General features: G+C 37.7%; 5 protein-coding genes across 13 annotated transcripts; 3 read left to right on the forward strand and 2 right to left on the reverse strand.

Annotated features, from left to right (window-relative positions):
* Positions 1–1642: 1642 nt before the first annotated feature.
* LOC107420261 (U-box domain-containing protein 5) lies at positions 1643–8119 on the forward strand. Of its 5 annotated transcripts, none has more exons than XM_048475879.2 (7): positions 1643–1860; positions 2332–2472; positions 3246–3321; positions 4302–4487; positions 5331–5438; positions 5523–6661; positions 7063–8119. In XM_048475879.2, exons 3-7 carry the CDS (start codon positions 3250–3252, stop codon positions 7793–7795), a joined length of 2238 nt encoding a protein of 745 aa, XP_048331836.1. In that variant the 5' UTR covers positions 1643–1860; positions 2332–2472; positions 3246–3249; the 3' UTR covers positions 7796–8119. The 5 variants fall into 5 exon arrangements, with proteins under 5 accessions (XP_048331836.1, XP_048331838.1, XP_015884650.2 ...); XM_048475881.2 differs by lacking the exon at positions 1643–1860 and adding an exon at positions 2868–2936 and having other exon boundaries at positions 1917–2472; XM_016029164.4 differs by lacking the exon at positions 1643–1860 and adding an exon at positions 1917–2266.
* A 137-nt stretch (positions 8120–8256) lies between these two features.
* On the forward strand, positions 8257–11929 carry LOC107420259 (pentatricopeptide repeat-containing protein At2g32630). Of its 2 annotated transcripts, none has more exons than XM_016029158.4 (3): positions 8257–8535; positions 8698–9863; positions 10545–11929. In XM_016029158.4, the coding sequence occupies exons 2-3, from the start codon at positions 8733–8735 to the stop codon at positions 11595–11597; spliced, it is 2184 nt and encodes a 727-aa protein (XP_015884644.2). In that variant the 5' UTR covers positions 8257–8535; positions 8698–8732; the 3' UTR covers positions 11598–11929. The 2 variants fall into 2 exon arrangements, with proteins under 2 accessions (XP_015884644.2, XP_015884645.2); XM_016029159.4 differs by having other exon boundaries at positions 8257–8458.
* Positions 11930–12086: 157 nt separating this feature from the next.
* Positions 12087–13619, reverse strand: LOC107420260 (CBS domain-containing protein CBSX3, mitochondrial). 2 transcript variants are annotated; one of them, XM_016029160.4, is made up of 6 exons: positions 13469–13619; positions 12953–13225; positions 12787–12871; positions 12602–12675; positions 12442–12502; positions 12087–12307 (listed from the first exon to the last, which is right to left on the reverse strand). In XM_016029160.4, exons 2-6 carry the CDS (start codon positions 13211–13213, stop codon positions 12165–12167), a joined length of 624 nt encoding a protein of 207 aa, XP_015884646.1. In that variant the 5' UTR covers positions 13214–13225; positions 13469–13619; the 3' UTR covers positions 12087–12164. The 2 variants fall into 2 exon arrangements, with proteins under 2 accessions (XP_015884646.1, XP_015884647.1); XM_016029161.4 differs by having other exon boundaries at positions 13315–13607.
* A 750-nt stretch (positions 13620–14369) lies between these two features.
* Positions 14370–17016, forward strand: LOC107420270 (uncharacterized). Its single transcript, XM_016029183.4, has one exon. The coding sequence runs from the start codon at positions 14645–14647 to the stop codon at positions 16769–16771; it is 2127 nt and encodes a 708-aa protein (XP_015884669.2). The 5' UTR covers positions 14370–14644; the 3' UTR covers positions 16772–17016.
* A 140-nt stretch (positions 17017–17156) lies between these two features.
* Positions 17157–20366, reverse strand: LOC107420271 (tubby-like F-box protein 5). Of its 3 annotated transcripts, none has more exons than XM_016029184.4 (6): positions 19921–20366; positions 19420–19503; positions 18807–19208; positions 18585–18672; positions 18185–18317; positions 17157–18051 (listed from the first exon to the last, which is right to left on the reverse strand). In XM_016029184.4, the coding sequence occupies exons 3-6, from the start codon at positions 19179–19181 to the stop codon at positions 17379–17381; spliced, it is 1269 nt and encodes a 422-aa protein (XP_015884670.2). In that variant the 5' UTR covers positions 19182–19208; positions 19420–19503; positions 19921–20366; the 3' UTR covers positions 17157–17378. The 3 variants fall into 3 exon arrangements, with proteins under 3 accessions (XP_015884670.2, XP_015884671.2, XP_015884672.2); XM_016029185.4 differs by having other exon boundaries at positions 19420–19519; XM_016029186.4 differs by lacking the exon at positions 19420–19503.
* Between the last annotated feature and the right edge of the window lie 413 nt (positions 20367–20779).

Raw genomic sequence — 20779 nt, forward strand, 5'->3', positions numbered from 1 at the left:
AAATTGTTGAGACGGCCCTGGTTGTAAACTAAGGTATGTAATTATTATTAGGTAAAGAATAACACAACTCACACACGTAAAATATTTCTGTTGCATGTAGAAAGAAAGACAGGAGTAGTGGTAGATGACATATTCAGGGTAAATGTGGCAGGAATCTCTTTTCCAAAATCTATGTTTCAGCTTCTGGAAGGATGCCAGTAGTAAGAATACAATGTATCCCCTTCATCTTTGTTTTTGATTTGAAGGGTAAGCTAAAGCTACCGTCTGATTGGGACTGTTGATCAGGATGTGCGAGAGTATATTGGTGTCCCCATTTTTACTGGTGGCTTTAGGATTAGATTAATTTGGGTATATTCGATTTAATGAGTAAGCAGGACTTTTCAAGGGCTGAGACTAGTAGTCCAGCCAGTTTTCTTTTATGAGGTCCAATGATCTTCCATAAAAGTTTCTGAGCTTTGAGGACCACATTTTGAGGCGAATTTTTGAATATGGGATAATATCTGCGCAGAAAGGTCTTTAGGGTAAGGTAGATTTTTCCAGGTCTTTAATATTGAATCTTATTTGGAGGGAGAATCTTTTTTGTGATATAATGCTCCAAAAGATAAGGAATGGACGCATAAGGTTCATCTAACAATCAATAACAATTTCTGAAAATGTTTTTTTTTTTTTTTTTTTTTTCTCCCTATCAAGAGGTGGTATATGCTTGCGTTTTTAATTCATCAGTACACAGATTTGATGCCTGTGTTTAATTCATTTTTAATAGTTTTGACGGAATCAGATTTTATCTTTTATTTTTTTGTTCTAGATAATGTATAATTTTCATATAGTTTCTTTTATTTTAAAAGAAATAAGAGATTATAAAGGTATAAATATATTTTTCTCAAATTCTTTGGTAAGATTTTGTTTCCTTTAAATTTTATAATCTAAAGACTTACTTTTTATTAGGATTCATATTTTTTTAATATAAAAGATAAGTTATTCAAACAATTGTGGAAAAAAATTGACAAAAAATAAATAAAAAAATAAAAATATGTTTTTCTATCAAGATGAGCTATAATAATAATAAATGTTAATCGAATACTATTTTGACAATCGATTGAATTAATTAATTAAGTAGAATTCAAGAAGTTAGAGAGTTAGTTGTTGCAAATGAAAATTCGAGTTTAAATTTCTCTGGCCTATAAAGATACATGATTTCCAATAACGCTGTCCTAATGATAATTATAAAGAGTGCTTATGTCATGCAATCTTATTTTTTTCTATAAAATTCGTCTCTCGGGGGTATAAACTTCAATCAACCTGACAAGAAATTAAAAAAATTAGCTAAGTAAGAACAACTTATCCGTAATCATATTCGGATAGAGAAAATGTGTTTTGGGCTTCCTTTCGGCCTCTGAATCAAAGCATGTTGTGTTGGCCAATTGGTTTAGAGTAATAATTGATTTTATCCTTGTAAAGTGGGTATAGAATTTTCCTTCTTTTTTTTCCTTTTAACTGTTACGCTGTAAATTAGGAAGCTATAATCAAAGTTAAAGACCAAGTTGTTTGCCGGCCATTAATTGTGAGGTGCAGAACCAACGTTTATGTATGGAATCTCTTGACCGTGCTGTGGTCTGCAGATAAAAGACCTGCTAACAGACTTGGTCAATGCGCAAGGAAAACCGTCGTCCTTTTCAGCATTTCTTTACAGATTTTAAAAATCTGGCAGACACGTACAAAAAGTCTTTCGCTTACTTGAGTTGACCCCCTTAGTAGTTTGGTTTCAAGTGATAATTGGTCAAAAACCTTCTTTTTTTTTTTTTTTTGGCTTTTAATTCGCAGTGGTGGGAACGCAAAATCCAGATTGTTCGCATTGGATAGGTTAATATTGCAGTCCACAGAATTTAGCTTTTCTTCATATAGAACAAACCCATGTTGCACTGCTGAAAGATAAAAGAAATCGAAAGTTTTCTTTTTTCTTTTTTCTTTTTTTTTGGAAAAAAAAAATACACGTCCTAATTTGAAAAGTATATTAAAAAATCTGAAAGTTGGCTCTTGGTAGTTGTGGAAGTAAAAGTATTGGCTTAGTAAGAGAAAGCTGACAGTTCTTTAGAATTAGTCCTCGTATGCAAACGTATAGAAATTTGTCATTTCTTCTTTTAATTTAGTTCTTAATTACACATTTTCTGAACAATATATTAATAATTATTGGGTAGTTACTAGCGTGGCAGACCAATAACAAAACCGTTAGTTTTACACGTCCTTGTTTTTGGGAGCGCATTGAGAGGTAAAATTTGCTTGGCCTGTTTTTATGTTTCCCGTGGAATACTTAAAGAGCTCTCTTTTCTGTAGGGTCTAACATGATATGGACTATACTGCTTTCTTCTTCAATGCACGAAGACATACAGCCGCACTAACCAGCATGCTGATTGGCCAGACACTGGGTCTCACTTCTGATGTACTGGGTTTGGTTCCTGCTATTGGCTAAACTGGGTAAGCCCCTCTCTCTCTGTCTCTCTATTTTGTTGATGAAAGAAATAGATGGGATTAACTTGTTTGAATTTAGTAGTAAATTTGTATTGAAAGCGTTTTTAGAACCTAAAAACAATTTAAATGCGGTGGCTTCATCGTTAGGGGTCATCTTGCTTGTAAAAGTTCTAGTTGCAGTCCTTGCTTCTGGTCTTTTGCTTAAACTCTAACTCAAGCAGTTCTTCGCCTGACTATGAGGTGTACCGTACTACCCATGTGAATAGACTGCTACATCAGAGAAATTAGTCTCTCAGTTTTAGCTCTGGTTTTATTACCTGGGGCTAAATAACATGTATTCATGGTCTTGTTGGTGATACTTTTAGGTCGAGAAATTTTAGTTAGCTTTTTAAATTTTTCAGGAGTTCTTATTTCGGTCAATTTGGCCACTGGAAGACCAGTATAGAATTTATTGAGGGAGCCATTAAAAGGTAAGTTTAAAAAATTAACATGTGCCCAGTCCCAATTAGAATTAGTTAACATAAGTAGAGTTGAACTAGGTTAATATTTAAGTAAACCACCAACACTTCCAACTAAAACCATATATCTAATTGTGTCTGCATCTCCATGAAGGTCTGGTTGGTATTTTTTTTGGTGGTTCTTGTGTCAATCTGCAATTTGCTCAGTAATAATATGATAATTACTTTTACAAGTTCATCATTCAATGATTTTGAATATGCTGATCTAGAGTCTTTAAACAAAAAATCAACCATAACTTCAATCGTTATGAAACTGTGCAGATTGATGGCGCTTTTGAATTTAATGGCAAATGATGGAGGCTATGCTCTAGAATTATCTTACTATTGCACAGTTAAGGTGAGCAGGAATTATCACTATGACACTTGATTTTGGCTCTTCTGTTTTATATTGATACGTAGTCTTTGAAGTTTGAACCAGAAATAGTCATCTAAAAAGTTATAACAGATAGATGATCTTGTACAAAAAGATATGTTTTGTTTCAAAAGATGAGGACTTGCAAAAACATCTTGGTATTGCTCTTCGAATCGTGATAAAGTTGCAAAACAATTTACGTGAAAAAAGCAGTATCCAAAGCATGTTCTTCATTTTTTTATGTCTTAGACCCCCGGCATCCGGTGGACCTCATCTTTCCCGAGGTCAGTAAGCCATAGGACTCCATCTTTCCGGTGGTCACTAGACCCGACTAATCCGGATTGAGCCGGGTCGGACCACAAGGGTGTAAAGCTCTCCCAGCACCAATTTTCTCCATTCAATTTTCTCCATTCACAAGACTCGAACCCGAGACCTTGCTTAAGAGGAACAGGTGCCAAACCACCTGAACCAACTGGTGTTGGTAAAGCATGTTCCTCATTATCATGTGAATGATATGGCCTATAGCTTAGCGGACATAGAGAGGGTGGTTGTAATGTTTTATATGTTTCTGGTTTTGCGAAATATTTCTAGAGTTCCTTCGTCCTGTTCTTTGCCTAAAGGTTGCATCTTGGTATATTGAATTTGAGCTGCATATTGAATAGTATAGGTCAACCACAAAACCTGAATTGATTAGAATATGTTGTTCCCCTGTCCAGCCATCAGTTGGTCTTCAGGAATTTAGTTTTCAATTTCTTCTAGCATGTGCATAAGGTGATAGCTAGGCATTAAACATGAAAAGTATTAGATTTGCATCCTCTTATATTTATTTATGCAACAAAAAACTAGTAATGGAAAGTGGCACGTTGGCTTGAAAATTATGTTTTATTATTTAAAGTTTTATTCTAATTTTTCCCAAAATCTTGGTTGTTGTATTATTTTCAAAAGCCCGTATACCCTTTTTGCAGGTGCATGGTTTAATATGCTTAGAACTCAAGAAATTCATTGTTAGAATATCTCAAATATTTCCGGGCATTGAATCTGCTCGACCAGGATGCAAACCTGGAATACAAGCGTTGTGCTTATTACACGATGCAATGGACAAAGCAAAGTCAATTATTCAGGAATGCTCCGAGTCTAGTAAACTTTATTTGGTATATATTCCTCTCAGAGTGAAAACTTACATAAGAACTAAAAAATGACCACACTATACATGGCATAATGTAAACGGTCATGCTTGTGGGGAGAGGATGGGGATTTATTTAACATGTATTGGGATGATCATGGATGCAAAGTGCTTTTGTACAGAAAAATCTTGGAATTTTTTGCATCAATTCTCAGAAAAAGAGGAAAGAGGTTATGACCCTTGACTTGTGCGTCTATACTTAGCTTTTCTTTCTAGTTCATGCTATGTTACTCTGCATATTTTTTCCTGAAGATGACTCTTCCGGGTAACAAGTCTTTTTTTCCTTATGAATTGTCAACAAGCTATGTTGAATATCCTGGTGCTATGTGCAACATGATCGTGTTTTAGGAACTCCAGTTTTATTCTTCCTAGTGAGATTTGTATCATGTAACAAACCTAAACTCTTATGTGTTTACTCTCATGTTTTTAATTATAATTTTTAAAGTTTTTCTTCATTTTGCTTCTTTTTTTTTTTTTTTTTTTTTTTTGGTCTCTATTTCTTTAAAGGTAATATGACCCTACGATAATAAGATCTCATTCAGCATAATGAAACTGTGTCGATTTAATTTAAGTACATCAATTTTATATGTTTCTTTTTGGTAAATATTGAAGCATTGTCGTCAAAATTTCCTTTTTGTTGTCTCATAGCTCTTTGATAGTACATGTTACATATAGAAATAAAAAGTATGAAATTTAACATTTGCATTAGCCTAATACCATTTTGAGACCTCTCCTTTAAACTTTACGTGAGAATACCACTTTTTTCCGTTTGTGTATGTATTTATATTATGAATTGCATTCGCTTTTTAAGGCGATAACAGCTGATAAAGTAGTCAAGAGATGTGAAAGAATAAGAGACGCTTTGGATTCATGTTTGAGCCAAATTCAGAATTTGGTTCCTGTACTGTTGGCTGCAAAGGTTGGTGTTGCCCTCGGTTTATTTTTTTGATTGTTAATTATTGTTTAGACTCTTTCCTTACTTTGATCATTTCTTTGTCAGCAGATATCTGGAATTATTCATGATCTAAGGAGTGCAAAGTTTCCTTTAATTTCCGCTGAAGATGAGGCTAGGGGGGCTTTACTAGTACTGCTTCGGCGGGATATAAATGCATCAAGTACAGTGAACAATGAAGAACTTGAGATTCTTCTACTTGCAGCTTCAAAACTTAACATTACGTCACCTGTGGCTCTCTTGATAGAGAAAAGGTCTATAAAGAGACTGCTCGATAAAGTCAATGATACCGAAATAAAAAAGACAAAAATCTTAAAGTACCTCCTGTATCTTTTGAGGAAGTATACAGGGTTTATTAATGAAGGCACCTTTTCTCAGCAGGAAGGGGGATGTAGCGAGGTTACTGAGCCTGAACTTCAGTTTGAATATGTGAGAGATGAAAGTCAAGCAGCCGAATTTGGTGGTACACCTCAACCTCCTGATGCATTTAAATGTCCCTTCTCTATGAGTCTGATGTATGATCCGGTAATTATTGCATCTGGGAAGACATTTGAACGAATATGGATAGAGAGGTGGTTTAATGAGGGTAATGAGACATGCCCAGTAACTCATAAGAAGCTGGACCATCTCACTGTGACTCCAAATTCTGTAATGAAGGATCTTATTTCACAGTGGTGTATGAAGTGTGGAATCACTGTTCCTGAGCCTTGTTCACAACCGTTTCCTGCTCCACATTCCAGTCCAAGAATTTTGCGTTCTGGTTCAATTTCTAGCTTTGGAAGTTATATGAATGATTTACGCCTTCAAGTTAGCCACGTGTCACTTCGCTCTTCAGATTCCAGTCGTGGTTCACCTTTGTTAGATGACAAAGTTGGTGGTGGATCTAAGAGTGGGCTGGTGCAGATGGATGCAGAGTCTCAGAACATTCAATGTTGTTCATTTGGTCGTGAAAATACTAACGCCTTTCTTTCCAGACTTGAAGAACTTTCGTGGGAATCGCAATGCAGGGTTGTGGAAAATGTCAAAAAGCAACTGGAAGTGGAAGATAACCACGATTCAGATGTTCCAACGATTGGTAATGACCAAATTATGCTGCTGGTCAAATTTATGAAGAATGCAAGTGAAATAAGTGATGCAAAAGCACATAGAGATGGAGTAGAGGTGCTTTGGGCTATTTTATGTAGAAACAGGTGAGAGATCTATTCATGCCTTATCATCTTAAGGGTTTTATTTTGTATATTTTGAACTTCTATGCGCTACAAACTTTGGCAAAGAATGATACCAAGTCTGTAGGGATTAATATGTTCATGTGTGCATAATAGATCCTGATACCAGTTCATTTATCAACCAAGACTTGCATAAGGTTAGTAACTGAAATGCATATGATAAAAAACTGGACGAAGATTATGTTAAGAGGAATACTGTTTTCTTGATATGTCCCTTCTGTTCTTGCCCATTTTATAATTGATGCTGGGAATTAGTAACAACAGTTGCATTGTTTTAATTTACTTATTTATCGTATACTTGCCATCAATGCTGCAGCAATAACCATTACATCTTTCGCTAATTTACTCCATGCTATGCCTTGCAGAAGAGAAATTCCACCTTTTCATGAAGATGTCATTCATGTCTTGGCTCCATATCTGGGTTCAGAAATCGCCGAAAAAGTCCTTGAAATCATGGAAGTGCTATCTCGTGAGAAGTACTTCAAGTCTGTAATGTTGGCTTCTGGTACTCTTCCTTCCATCCTTGAAGCCCTTGAAACTCGGATAAGAAAGTTACATAGTCTTGCTTTGAAAGTTGTTTGTAACTTGTCCACTCACAATGACACTGGGTATCACATGGTCTATTTGGATTGCATCCCAAAGCTGGTTCAACTTTTAGGCGATAGAACTCTTGCATTATATTCCATTAAAATCTTGAAGAACTTGAGCCAAAATGGAGAGGCGAGAATTGCAGTTGCTGAAAGCATTGAATGCCTTGATGCCATTGACAGACTACTAGAAAATGGTACAAAGGTGGAACAGGAAAATGCGGTGGATGTTCTGCTTTACCTATGTCATGGATGCCCGGAGTATATTCAACTGGTGAAGAGAGAGAGCATTATAGAATCCTTGGCGAGTATATATGCGAATGGAAATTCCAGGGGAAAAGAGATAAGTAGAGAGCTAATCCAGCTCTTAGATACTATCACAGATGATAATACTTCACATTGTCAAATTGCTAATGCAGAAATCCCAAGTGGCTCTGCTAAGAAATCATCTACTAAAGCATTTCGGTTTCTGGCAAAGAAAATGCCAGTCTTTTCGAAGCCCTTCTCTTAACCATATTGGAGATTTAGAAAAGAGTTTTGCAGTTGGAGTAGCTTTGCTAGTTTTAGTTATTAGTAGTGATGAATTTGGTAAATGATTATTATTTTATAGCAATTTTGTAAATTATTATTTGTTGGACTTTTTAACTAGCGAATAATGTATTTTGACCCCCACCCCCCCCCCCCCCCCTCTCTCCAAAAAAAAAAAAAAAAAAATTGTGAAGGATGTACAGTCGGTCCTTTTAATGTAGGAACCAGTAGTAGTATCTTTTTCTATTCAGATTCAATTTTGGTATTAAATTGTAACCAATAATATTATTACAATTGATTCTAAGAAGATTTTCTCTGGCTCTTTGTGTTTCTAACTTTCCGTTCGTCAGATTAGCGCCCAATAATTTTTAACTCGATCCGTTTTAATATTTCCACATTTTCCGGAAAAATGAAGAAATAATTATAATTATAATAATAAAAATAGAATTACGGGGACTAATTTTTGTTCTTGTTTTTTGGGTTACCGGGAGACTAATTAGTTATTACCAATCAGGTTGCTTCTGCTAATAAGCCCTAGCTAGCTGGCCAGTAGCCCAAGTGAGGCCCTTCCTACTGTCCCACACAATTACTCTGAAATCCCAGCCGTCCCATTCACATTTTCCTGTTGATTTCATTTTCTAACGAGGCAATTTTCTTTCTTTCTCTCCTTTTCTTTCCTGAGAGCTAAACGTTGGGCTTGGTTAATAAGTCGTAAAATTTTTGGTGCTGAATTGTTGATTATTATTATTATTATTTTATTTATTTATTTATTTATTTTAACTATTCGAGGTATTCTCAGGCTTTGCAAGTAATAAGCATCTGGCATCAGCTGCCAAATTAGGGTTTCTGCGTCCCTAACATTCATTTTTCCTGTCTGTTTTTAAGCTTTTCACTGTGGAATACCATCTCTCGCACGAGACATGTTAAATTGGAAGCACCTTGTCTTTAGGAAATCGATCAACCATGTAGCAAGAATCAGTGGCAGATTGCGGTCACAGCCTCAATGTGTTTGCGAAAATGCCTCAACCATTTCAGCCCAGATATCTCCGTCAGTTCATTCATCAAACAGTTACAGCTCAAAACCTCTCCAAAACCCTCAATACCTAAAACCCATTACCTTGTTCAACAGATATATTCACTCTAGTAGAGAAACTAAAATGAGCTACTTGGGGCATGAAACAAGACTCGAATCTGAGGATGGCGAAGAGGATGGTGCGATGAATGAATTCTTGTCCCGATTCGTCTGGATAATGCGTGGGAAACTTTCGGAGTCTTACCCAGACTGTGATAAACAGACAATTGATGGCATGCTATTGATCATTGTTGAGAAAGTTGTTTTCGAGTTGCAAAAGGGTGGGATTCATCAGATGCTCGGTGCGGCAGTGTCCACTCCGTCTCAGGATTTGAGTGAGGATTTGTGGAGAACGGTGTGGGAGGTGAGCAATATGGTGTTGGATGACATGAGGAAGGCAACAAAGAAGGAAAAGATGAAGAAGTTTCTGCAATCAGAAGAAGTTAAGGAGATGAGCAGGTTTGCTGGGGAAATTGGTATACGAGGGGATTTACTGAGGGAGCTCAGGTTCAAGTGGGCTAGCGAGAAAATGGAGGAAAGTGAGTTCTACGCAAGTTTGGAGCGTCTAAGACAAGAAGAACAACAAGCCCATGAAAAAGAATTGTTAGAAGGCGCACGAGATGATAAGGTGGGCGAAGAAGAGGCTGTTGTTGTGTCTGAGGAGAAACCTAAGGTTGTTTCTCTTCCCAAGAGACATGGAAAGATAAGTTACAAGTTATATGGTCTTGATCTTTCTGACCCGAAATGGGCAGAAGTGGCTGATAAAATTCATGAGACAGGGAAGATCATTTGGCCTGAGGATCCCAAACCAATATCTGGAAAATGCAAACTGGTTATTGAGAAAATTTTATCACTAAATGAGGCAAATGACCCATCTCCACTTTTGGCTGAATGGGTTGACCTTCTTCAGCCTACCAGGATTGATTGGATCAATTTGCTTGACAGACTGAAAGAGCAGAGCACGCCTCTATACTTAAAGGTACAACATCGATTATTGTTTTTTTAACTTGCGATTTGTTGTACTTTTGAGCAAGATCAATTTGGAACGTTTATTTCTAGACCTGTTCGATGTTGAAATGCTATGGTCTTATGAATTTCGAATTTCATATATCTTGAAGATGTAGATTAACTTGTATAAGAGCTTATATATCAGCTTCTGTCATGCCAACAATCTCCACATAATGATTTTATTTGTCTCCTTTCTCTCATCATCAAATAGCTACATTGTAGTTTTCTTTAGGGATTTTTATAAGTAGTTTTGCAAATGCGTAAGGAGCAATAGAAATGTGTTATGAGATATTTAATTCAAAGGAGATTTATTTGCATTCGCAATCTTAATTGTTAAATGTACATCCACATAGAATCAACTTCCGTTGTATTAATTATGGTTAATACTACCTAATTTTCTCACCCCATTTTCTTATCCTTATTTAATAATTTATTCAAATTTTGTGCTATACTTTGTATGCCTCTTCTCATGTTGGTTCAGCAAACAGTCATAAATGAAATCTAAATTTATCATCGATGTTGGTATATTTATGTAAATGTTGGGAAATGCATTTAAACTACTGCCACCTTTATATATTTACATTTATTTTCTGTAAATATTGTAATTTTAGGTAATGCGGTTTCCATGAAAATTAACTGTTGTTTTTTGTAGGTGGCAGAACTTGTACTGAGCCAGAAGTCCTTTGAAACTAACATCCGTGATTACTCAAACCTCATTGATGCTCATGCAAAATGGAATCGTGTGGAAGATGCTGAAAGAATACTTAAGAAGATGAATGAAAATGGTTTCCAGCCTGATATTTTAACAGCCATTACTTTGGTTCACATGTACAGCAAGGTAGGCAATCTTGAACGTACAAAAGAAGCATTTGAAATCTTGAAGAGCCATGGCTTCCAGCCAGACATCAAGGCCTACACTTCAATGATCATGGCATATGCAAATGCTGGCCAACCCAAGTTAGGCGAGTCATTGATGAGAGAGATGGAATTTAAAGACATAAAGCCCCCAAAGGAGATATTCTTGGCATTACTTCGATCATTTTCCCAATGCGGTGATGTCGATGGAGCTGGACGAATTGGTAATATGATGCAATTTGCAGGGTTCGAGGCAAATATGGAGTCTTGCACGTTGCTCATTGAGGCATATGGAAAAGCTGGTGATCCTGATCAGGCAAGGAGGAAGTTTGACGACATGATAAAAGCTGGACAAAAGCCTGATGATAGGTGCACTGCAAGCATGATTGCAGCTTATGCAAAGAAGAATTTATTGGACAAGGCCCTAAATCTTTTGTTGCAGCTTGAGAAGGATGGGTTTGAACCTGGAGTTGAAACTTATAGCGTTCTTGTGGACTGGCTAGGCAGGTTGCAGCTAATCGACGAAGCTGAACAACTATTAGACAGAATTGCCAAGCAGGGTGAGGCTCCTCCTTTTAAAATAAATATAAGCCTCTGTGATATGTATGCAAGGGCTGGAATTGAGAAAAAGGCCCTACAATCTTTAGGGGTTCTGGAGGCCAAAAAGGAACAATTGAGATCAGATGAGTTTGAGAGGATTATACATGGGTTAATAGATGGTGGCTTCGTGCAGCATGCTAATAGGATACATGAGATGATGCAGGCACAGGGTTTCACGGCATCAGAGCCACTTAAGGTGGCCCTCATGGCATCTCAAGCTTTTGGCCGCGGGAGACCTATGATGAGATAGTTATTGATCACCCAGAATGCTTAAACTTTTGGGTACAAGAGGAGAGACCAACAAAGAGATCCTTTTGTAGTCATTTAGGAGTCCGTGGCACACTGCTAAATCACCAACATGTAACGGATACAGGAGTGTAATATCTTCACTCTTCTCTGTTTTTGTTTTTGTTTTTACCAGTCCAGTGATGGTTCCCATGGCTATAACGAACTTTCTCCTATTTTGGCCTAAATCCAGTGTTCCTTGGAACTGACTAATCGCCGTAGACGCTTTTTCCTTTATATTACACTATTTTTTTAGCATATTTTTATATGCGTAATGTTCCAGATACCCATTTTATCTTTCGCATGTGCAAACACAAAAAATAATTTCATCCATACCATATTGTAAGTATTTTTTATCATGTAGTTTTTTATGATTCCTCTGGTTAATCTAAGCTTGCTTTTTCATTCAAGCTTGTTGATAGAAACATACAAATTTTACCATTAAGAAGTGAAATTTGAAGTCATGGTGTCCTACAATATGACGTTTAACATTACATTTATTTTGTATTAAAAAAAAAATCCTAATTAGATTTTAGTAGTAGTCTCCCTTAATAAAGTCGTTCAGTCGCCGCAATTCCCCGCTTTGCTGTCCCACCACGGCACGCACAACATCTTTGATCGAGATCATTCCTACTAGCGTCCCATCTATAACAGGGACATGTCTAATTCCTTTTTCTGTGAACGGCAAGAATTATTTTTATTCGTTTTAACGTCCGTTTTACACGGTCAAATGCCAAAACAAAAAAAAAAAAAACTTTACTTGAACTTTCACAGTAATAACTGATTCTCCAACTACCGGCATTTCTTACCTGTCATCAGCTGCATTGCTTCAAGTATATTTGTATGAGATGTCACTGTTATTAACTTGTTCTGTTCAATGTAAAAATTGAAGACAAAATAAGAATGAAAAGGGTTTAAAGTATTTCACCAGTAAATGAAAAGTTTATAAAGTAAAAGCATGAAAACAACCTCTCCGGTCATTATTTCTCCTACTTTTGTATAAATTGGAGATCTTCCCTGAGCGATTATTTTCTGTATATAGTCTGCTTGATCATCCATGTCACAAACAACCAAAAATAAAAAATAAAAATAAAAATGTCAGAAACTATTTTTCCTTGAGATTTATAACAATGTGGTAATGTGAAATTAATCACCTCTCTCTGTAATGATTCCTTCAATATGCTTTTGGTTCTCCCCTGGCCTCAATACCACTAATGCCCCGATGTTGTTTTGAGCCATCTGTATTAAATTTTATAGCAAACAGTGAGTTTATTTTTTTAATGCAACTTTGTTGGATAAGTTATTGCTGCAAAAGCATACATTTTTCATAGCATCGACAACGGGGTCATCAGATAGGCACCATAGCCAAGAACCGGTACGTTCACGTCCCTTTGTCATGAGTACCTCTGCTACTGTTACGTTCTCTAATCCTTTCAGAGGCAACGATGAAGAGGCAGTGATTCCTCCAAAACGGGAGAAAAGCTTCTCCATTTTTGCTGTTACTCCCCCATGAGAGTGCTGTAAAATTTTAGCTTTCACTATTTCCTGGCAAGATCGTACTGCTCGGCCTATTTGTTGCATCTTTATTGTTTTCTGTTTAACCAAACATCAAAATTGTAAAAAATTTGCCAACAACATATACCTTTTTTCCTTTATTCTGTCCAAAATATACATATACTCACCCTGAAAAGGAGTTTTTTTGCATAGCTAATAAAAGCAGAAAAGTTTTCGTAGAAGAGAGGTAAAGGAACCTATATAGCATAGTCATTTTGATTCTAAAGCGAGGGAGAAAAAAAGGGAAAAAATGAAAAAGGGGTAAACAGAACAAGGATTCACCTGTAGAGTTTTGTAATAGTGAAGTTGAAGCGAAAATGAATAAGAGAAAAGGATGAATAAGCAGATCTTGTTTTATAGATGACTAGGAAAGCTTAGAACTCGGTTTGAAGCTTCCAATCGAGGTGCGATGGCAAAGATATTAAACTGCACTATGTAGGGTATATTTGATAGTTCGTTGGAGAAACAGAATCTCTGGCCTCCATGCCTTGCTTGTGAATGTAATTTCGTTTAATTCTTTTCTTGAATGAGTGCATGAAGGAATGCTAAATATGTTTCACAAGATCATTTACTTGTTTGCTAAGCTGCTTTGCAGAGCTAGCTTCCTGAAATGGATTGCCTTATTTTGATTAGACAAAAACTAAACAGGATGTGAATTCCTAACCATGGAGCGATGATCGATAAAATATTAGGGGATTCCTTTGCAATTCAGGTAATATATTTTTCTCCATAAGCTTCTACAAGGAAGGTAAATAGAAGTTGCAAGAAAAATTACTTTGCACCAACTCTAGGAATATCTACTTCTCACTGCTTAGTAAAATTCCTTTAGAATTCAATTTTAAACAAACCAGTAAAATTCTTTTTGTTTCTGTACGTTTTAGATAATATTATTGCGCATGCCACATTTTTAAATTAGAAAAAAAATAGAAATAAGTTTATTGATTAAATTTTATTGCATTAGACTAGATGATGTTTATTTTATTTTTTATTATTATTATTTTTTGGTTTTGGGGGCGGGACAGTTAAGAGATTATTTTATATGATTTTACAAATTCCAGCAAAATCCCAAGTGATATTTTGATTATTTACAAAGATGGGAAGTGGGTTTATAAACGCGCATGCAGTAGACTCGGGCTGCTGATGAAGCAGCAAAAGAATATGGGGTACGGTAGGGAGTTTAAAAGGTCACGTTGAGATGCTAGTCCTGCCAAAGGAGGAAATCGTGTGTAAAAGAATCACACATTGTTTCATCTTTATGTCTTATTTCTTAAAACAAGCAAAGCAAAGTAGCAAGCAGAATTCACGCCAAAAATCCACTACCCAAAAACTTTCCAAGGCATCAAAAAATCAAATGCGTTGTTGTATATATTAATCTCCAAATCAATCTGTCATATCTATTATATACCCACCCTCCTTTTCTGCATTTCTCAATAGTTGTTCCAACACGTTTCCAATTCCATGGCTAACGAAACGCAATCATTCTTTCGCTTCCATTGGCTCCGGCGACCAAATCCAACTCCACAATCCCGACCCACCCGACCAACTAAGGAAACCCGAACCCCGGCCCCAATGACCGCAGCTCTGGCCGGTCAACGACCCGCTTTTAGTCCCAAGGGGATCGCCCCGACTCAGCCACCTCCTTCCCAACCTTCTAAAACTGAACCTCAAGACCAGCCTGCCTCTCAACCGCCATCAGAGTCCCGCGTGACTTCTCAGCCTCCATCACCACCACGTGCGCCCAAAGAATCACGCGCCACTTCTCAGCCTCCTTCACCGTCACATGCACCCAAGTTATCACGCGCCACTTCTCAACCCTCATCTCCATCCCGTCCGAAAACCCGAACCCCATCGTCTCCATCACGTGCTTCCTCTGGTTCCCCTTCCAAATCTCCTTCTAAGCCTCAACCAGATTCCCGAACGGTGTCGTCTCAACCTCAATCCCCATCCCGTCTGACATCTCAATCTGTACGCAGCACGACTTTGTTGCAAGTCACTTCTCCTTTTCGGTTACAACCAAAGGCTGAAGTGGTATCTGAGACCCCGGCATATAAAGAAGGTTCGAAACCTCAATCCTCTGAGACTCAACGAGAAGAAAAGGTGGCGGAGTCTCAGCCACCATTACAACAACCTCAAATGAAGATGGAAGTCGCACCCGACAAGACCCAGGTGGCAAAGGATGAAAGTCCCAAGAAAACCACTTCTCAAGCTGATAATGGTGGTGAAAAAGTCACTGCTCAAGCTTCTGACTCTGTAGCAACACCTTCGCCATCTCAACAAGAAGATAAAGCTGCAGTATCTCAACCAGCATTGACCCAGGTCCCAAAGACTGAAAGTCCCAAGAAAACCACTTCTCAAGCTGATAATGATGGTGAAAAAGGCACTGCACAAGCCTCTCAACAAGAAGACAAAGCTGCAGTGTCTCAACCAGCATTGCAGGAATCTCAACCAAAGATTGAGAACACGCCTGAGCAGACTTCCATTAGTCCCCTGAAAACCACTTCCCAAGATGAAGATGATAGAAAGGCAACAAAGGCGCCTGCGATATCTCCCAAAGAAGTTGTAGAATCAACTGGAGATCAGAAGACTCTTTCAAAGCTGGAGGGAGAATCGAAGCCAGAAAGAGAAGAAGAGGAGGAGAAAACTGTGGAAGTATTACCCAAGGAAGAAAAGACAAAAAGCCCAGCTTTTGGACGACCAGTTCAGAAACCCGTCCCTCAACATATTCCTACGGTAACAACAGGTCGCCGAAAACACACCAGAGACCCGGCGATTGTTGCATTTCGAGAAGAGAAAAGGCCGCAGAAGCAAGAAACTTCGGACGAGAAGAACAAAGTAGCCACTACCACCACCACCACCAGTTATACTGGGAGACAAATCAAAACTGTCAGTTCATCAGGTAATACATCAAATACGTCATTTCATAAGCCCTTTTCGTCTGCTGCCGATGAACCAGCTCCGAGGCAGAAGGAGATCAAGGAAGATATTTCTAAGCTTGTTCATAAGCTGACGACTGAGCACCACTTGGTTGAGAGCCCAGTTAGTGTCATCACCCTAACAGGCGAAAACAGAGGAGCTTCCATGAACGTGAGCTCAGAACCAGCTAAGAAGGAGGAATCAATCCATATTCATCGGGGTTACAAATTAAACCCGGATGACAGCGCTGAATCTACCACTGATGGAGAGGTTAATAACACCCAAGGAAGAAGGTTTAAAGACCATCTGAGTAAAGAAGCCCCGCCAGTAAAGGCTTATGCTAACAGCAACGTACAGAGTATCAATAACTCTATTGTCTTCAACGCTTCTGTTAATGGAAGGAATCCTGGTATTCATCTTGAATTTTCTCAAGACGATGCAGAACCCACCGGGATAAATGGAAGATCACAGTCCCACCAAGCAAGCAGGGCTGAAATCTCCATAACCCCTTCTGAGAAGCTCACTCATGAGCACACTGTCAAACGTCGATGTCTCAGAGGACTCCTTCTGGAATCAAGTGACTCAGAACCAGATAATCCCAAAAAGCCTCGACACCATGGTTGCCGTTATGGTTGCTTCGAAAACAAGAAGGATAAAGAGTTTGGGGCTTAATCATGTAAATATCATACATCATAAAATATGCCAACCCAGGAAATGGCATGCGTTACATAACCATAATGTCTATACAAACAAATGATGTTTTAAGGAATAGAGTAATTATTACATTAATACATAATAATGTGTTGTAGGCTAACAACATCCAAGCGAAACATCCATTGTGTCATGCTTTGATTGTAATTTAGTGTTTGCTTCTTTCTGTTAAGGAAAAGATACCACATACTGTATCAATTGAATTATTATACCAGGACTCGATAACAAAAGATATCAAATACATAGCTAAGAAAATTATTTCTCTGTAAATAAAGGAGTATCTTAGAGGCTAAGTAAATTAAACCATAAAGTCTCTGAAAATGATGTTACATTCCAAGAGAGGGAATTGACGGGGAACTTCTCTATAGCATATAAATAAATTGGCAACTTACATCACACCTTCTCTGGTCACGGCGAATACACAAACTAGAGCCCAGGCCAATTAAGGCGCTTGCTTATGACCAAGGGCAAAGCCTAAGCGCTAAAGTGCTTTGTTTCAAAAGCATATTTACAGTTTTACTTTCAGGGATGACAAACATGATTGGCCAATGATCAATACACATAATGGTCATTCACAGGCTGGTTTAGTGTCAAAGCTACTTAAGCAGATTGCAAAAGCTTGGAAGGCAGACAGCGGATAGCGATAATCCATTGTGAATATGTCTTTCCCAATCTTCCCAAATTGCAGAATCACTTTTTCTTGTTCAGCCAATGAAACATTCTGGCAAGGCTCTGCAGCTGCCACCAGTTGGAAATTCTTGACAGAGGCTACAGTAACTCGTCCCTTGAAATTTAGGCACCAACACTGCAGCTGCTCATGCCATCTTGGAGCTTTATTTTTCAAAACAAGTGGGTCCCTTGAGCAGGTATCCGATTCTGATGACTCAGCAAGATTAGTGGAGCTCAACTCAACAAGCGGCTTCTTTCCCTTTGAAACTGACATTGGAGAAGACTGCTCATCAAGACAATTTGTGAATTCAGTTGGAGTTGGGGCAGTACCCCCTTCTTGAATTGAAGAGATGGGGATTGAATGCATGGTGCACTGCATTCGTCTTGGGCCCCTTGTACGGAGGACATTGAGCTCATATGATATGGTAGCCACATTATAATTACCAGCAGGTAACCTTGGAGATACCTGCTTTGAATGGATTCTTCGATGCGGCCTACAATTTGTTTGGATTACAGGATCATTTGGAGGCTGACTGTCATAAATGGTAAACTTTGTACCCAAAAAGTTAGACCTGCATCAACATTTTCCGATAAATTAATTTGTGAAAAGACATTGCAATACTGCAGATGATAAAACTCCCACTCGAGTATAGCATACCTTATTTCCCAAAAAAAAAAAAAAAAAAAAAAAAGAGTAAAGCATACCTTAGTTTACCAACATAAGTATTGCTTGCTCGAGAGAAGTCATCAGCAACCAAGGATATTACAAAATCTGTGCTTGTTGCCCTTCTAACTTTTCTTGCAGCCAACAACAATTTACTCATATCTCCAGAAAGAGCTGTAGATTAATAATGGACCATCATTCATATAGACATAAGATTCCAGCACCACATTAATAGAAAATAAAGTGCTTTCAGATGTAAAAAATAAACAAACAGTAATCGATATTCCAAAGCTATGTTATCCCTAACACTGCTAAAGTTCACAGCCCATCCCAACGTTTCCGTTGGGGTGCAAATTGAAATCATATTGGAGAGAATGCCAGCATACATTCGCATATAAGTTGTTGTTTGTGAATAACAGCAAGAAAGCCTGGAGCATTTACCAGGGCTTAGACCGAGGTAGAGTCGATATGTTGAAGTCGTTCTTTCCCTCTTAATAAAGCACTGAATCGGAGCATCTCTTGGCCCTGGCTGTCAAATTTGTAAGGGAAAGGGGCCAAAAAAAAAAAAAAGAAAAAAACAAAGCAAAACTAATCAGCATGTGGATAATAGAATACAAGAACAACGAATAATCATTTTATCCTTGCAAGGGATAGTCGAAAAACCTGCTTAAGTGAGATAGGGAAGGTAAGCCACCCGCACTGCTCCGGAGTCTTGACTACCTCTTTTGTAAGTTCCCTCCAGGACCTGCAAACAGAGGCACAAGCAACCACATCCCTCCGAGCAGGCCAGGAGGTCTCACTGACTTCCACGCGTTGTATTATATCAAGAAGCAACTCGGGTGGCAAATTTGCCCACCGACCCTGATGAACCAATGCAGTAGAAGACGAAGGCAATGATGGTGAAAAAGAGGATCGCTCGGGAGCAATATGCGATTTTGCCCTGCTATGTGTATGCCTACCCTCTACACCTCTTCTTGATATGTTTCCGATGCCTTCTCTCATTTCCCTGAACTCACGAACTATGCTTTTGAACGGCATCGTAGTAGCTGGGGACTATCAGTCGCTCTGGTAGAAATATACATCATGAAAAAAATAATAACAATAATCATAATAAAATGTTAATGCAAATACCATTATACTAACAAAGATGCAGCTGATATGATATTTCTAACAAGATTGTAGATCTAGTTACAGGAATGGTGACCTAAATAATCTTCACTCGGTTTATATTTTCGAAAGCCAACATGATAAATGGGTACCCAATTTCTCAATTTACCTGGCAGATCAGGGATTGTTGCTTCCAAGTTTTATGCACAAACAGTTCTGTTTCCCAAATATCACAAGCTAAAGCAACTCAATTCTGCCGAAGTTTGAAACTTTATCGGATCAGAAACAAAACGAATACATTTTAATGAACATTCAAATCGATCAATACCCAAAAAACAAAAACAAAAACAAAAACAAAAAAGAAAGAGGGAATATGTTTCCTATGAGGTAACAATGTACATCTGAAAATAAACAAAAAAAGTAAGAAATAAGCAAAAAAACACTCCAAAAACGAGACAATCGGATTCGTTGGGCACCGTGTGCTTAGATATCAAATCAAAATCCGAAAAATATAAACAAGCAGCTGGAAAATCGGTAAAAAATGTTGGATATTCAAAACGCAATACCAAAACTTTATCTTTCAGATTCCAATGTCTTCGAAAAACCGAAAAATATCAGATCGCCCAAATCACATAGAAAGAGAGAGAGAGAGAGAGAGAGATTCATGTACCGGGTGCGTGGCAAATACGTGGGATTTCTGAAAAAAATAAAAATAAAATAAAAACTATGAAGAGCTTCGAAGAAATCGCGGACCGGAATTAGGGATTATGGAGAATCTTTAAGGGGTACCAATGTCTCGGACAAAACAAAAGCTAAGCGAGAGAAAAGAGAGAGAATGAGAGAGAAATAATGGTGGTTATGTTATGGGTAATGGCCAAAGAGAAGGTGTTAGATAAAGCTTTGTTGTTATTCCGAAACACTAGCCCCCTCCTTCTTTGCATGGACTGAGGGGTCTCCTCCGTCACCGTCTCCGGTAACTAACCACCACTGCCACACCCCCACACAATTAGCCTTTCTCGGATCCCAATTCCTCATCCTCCATTTTCCTACCTTCTTCTTTAAACCTTTTCTCTTTTTTTTTTTTTTTTCTTTTTTTTTTTTTTAACTACCTTTTTCGTTTTCGTCCATTAATTTATATATATATATATATATATATTTTTTTTTTATTTTTTTTTTTTTTTTTTTTTTGATTTGGGACGTCTGTCCGTGTGCTCGCTCTTAGTAATTGGGTCCCCTCCCCTCCCCTCCCTCTATTTCCTTCATGCAACTTAGTCGGACGCTGCTTGCTGCGACATGGTGGGACCCACTTCGTTTTTATCTTTGTAATCACATTGCTGTCCGTTTAAGCAAAGGTCCAATCTAACGGTCCACTCTGTCTGATTATCTTGTTAATAATTTTTAATTATTAATTTATTTTGCATTTGTATAATGGTTGTAATTTCCTAAATATTTCCAATGCCTATTTCCAAACCGTCCCGTCCAAAGTGTTTCCTTGTATATTAAGATATACATAAAATAAACATGATGAT

This window comes from Ziziphus jujuba, chromosome 5 (assembly GCF_031755915.1).
Source record: "Ziziphus jujuba cultivar Dongzao chromosome 5, ASM3175591v1".
NCBI lineage: Eukaryota > Viridiplantae > Streptophyta > Magnoliopsida > Rosales > Rhamnaceae > Ziziphus > Ziziphus jujuba.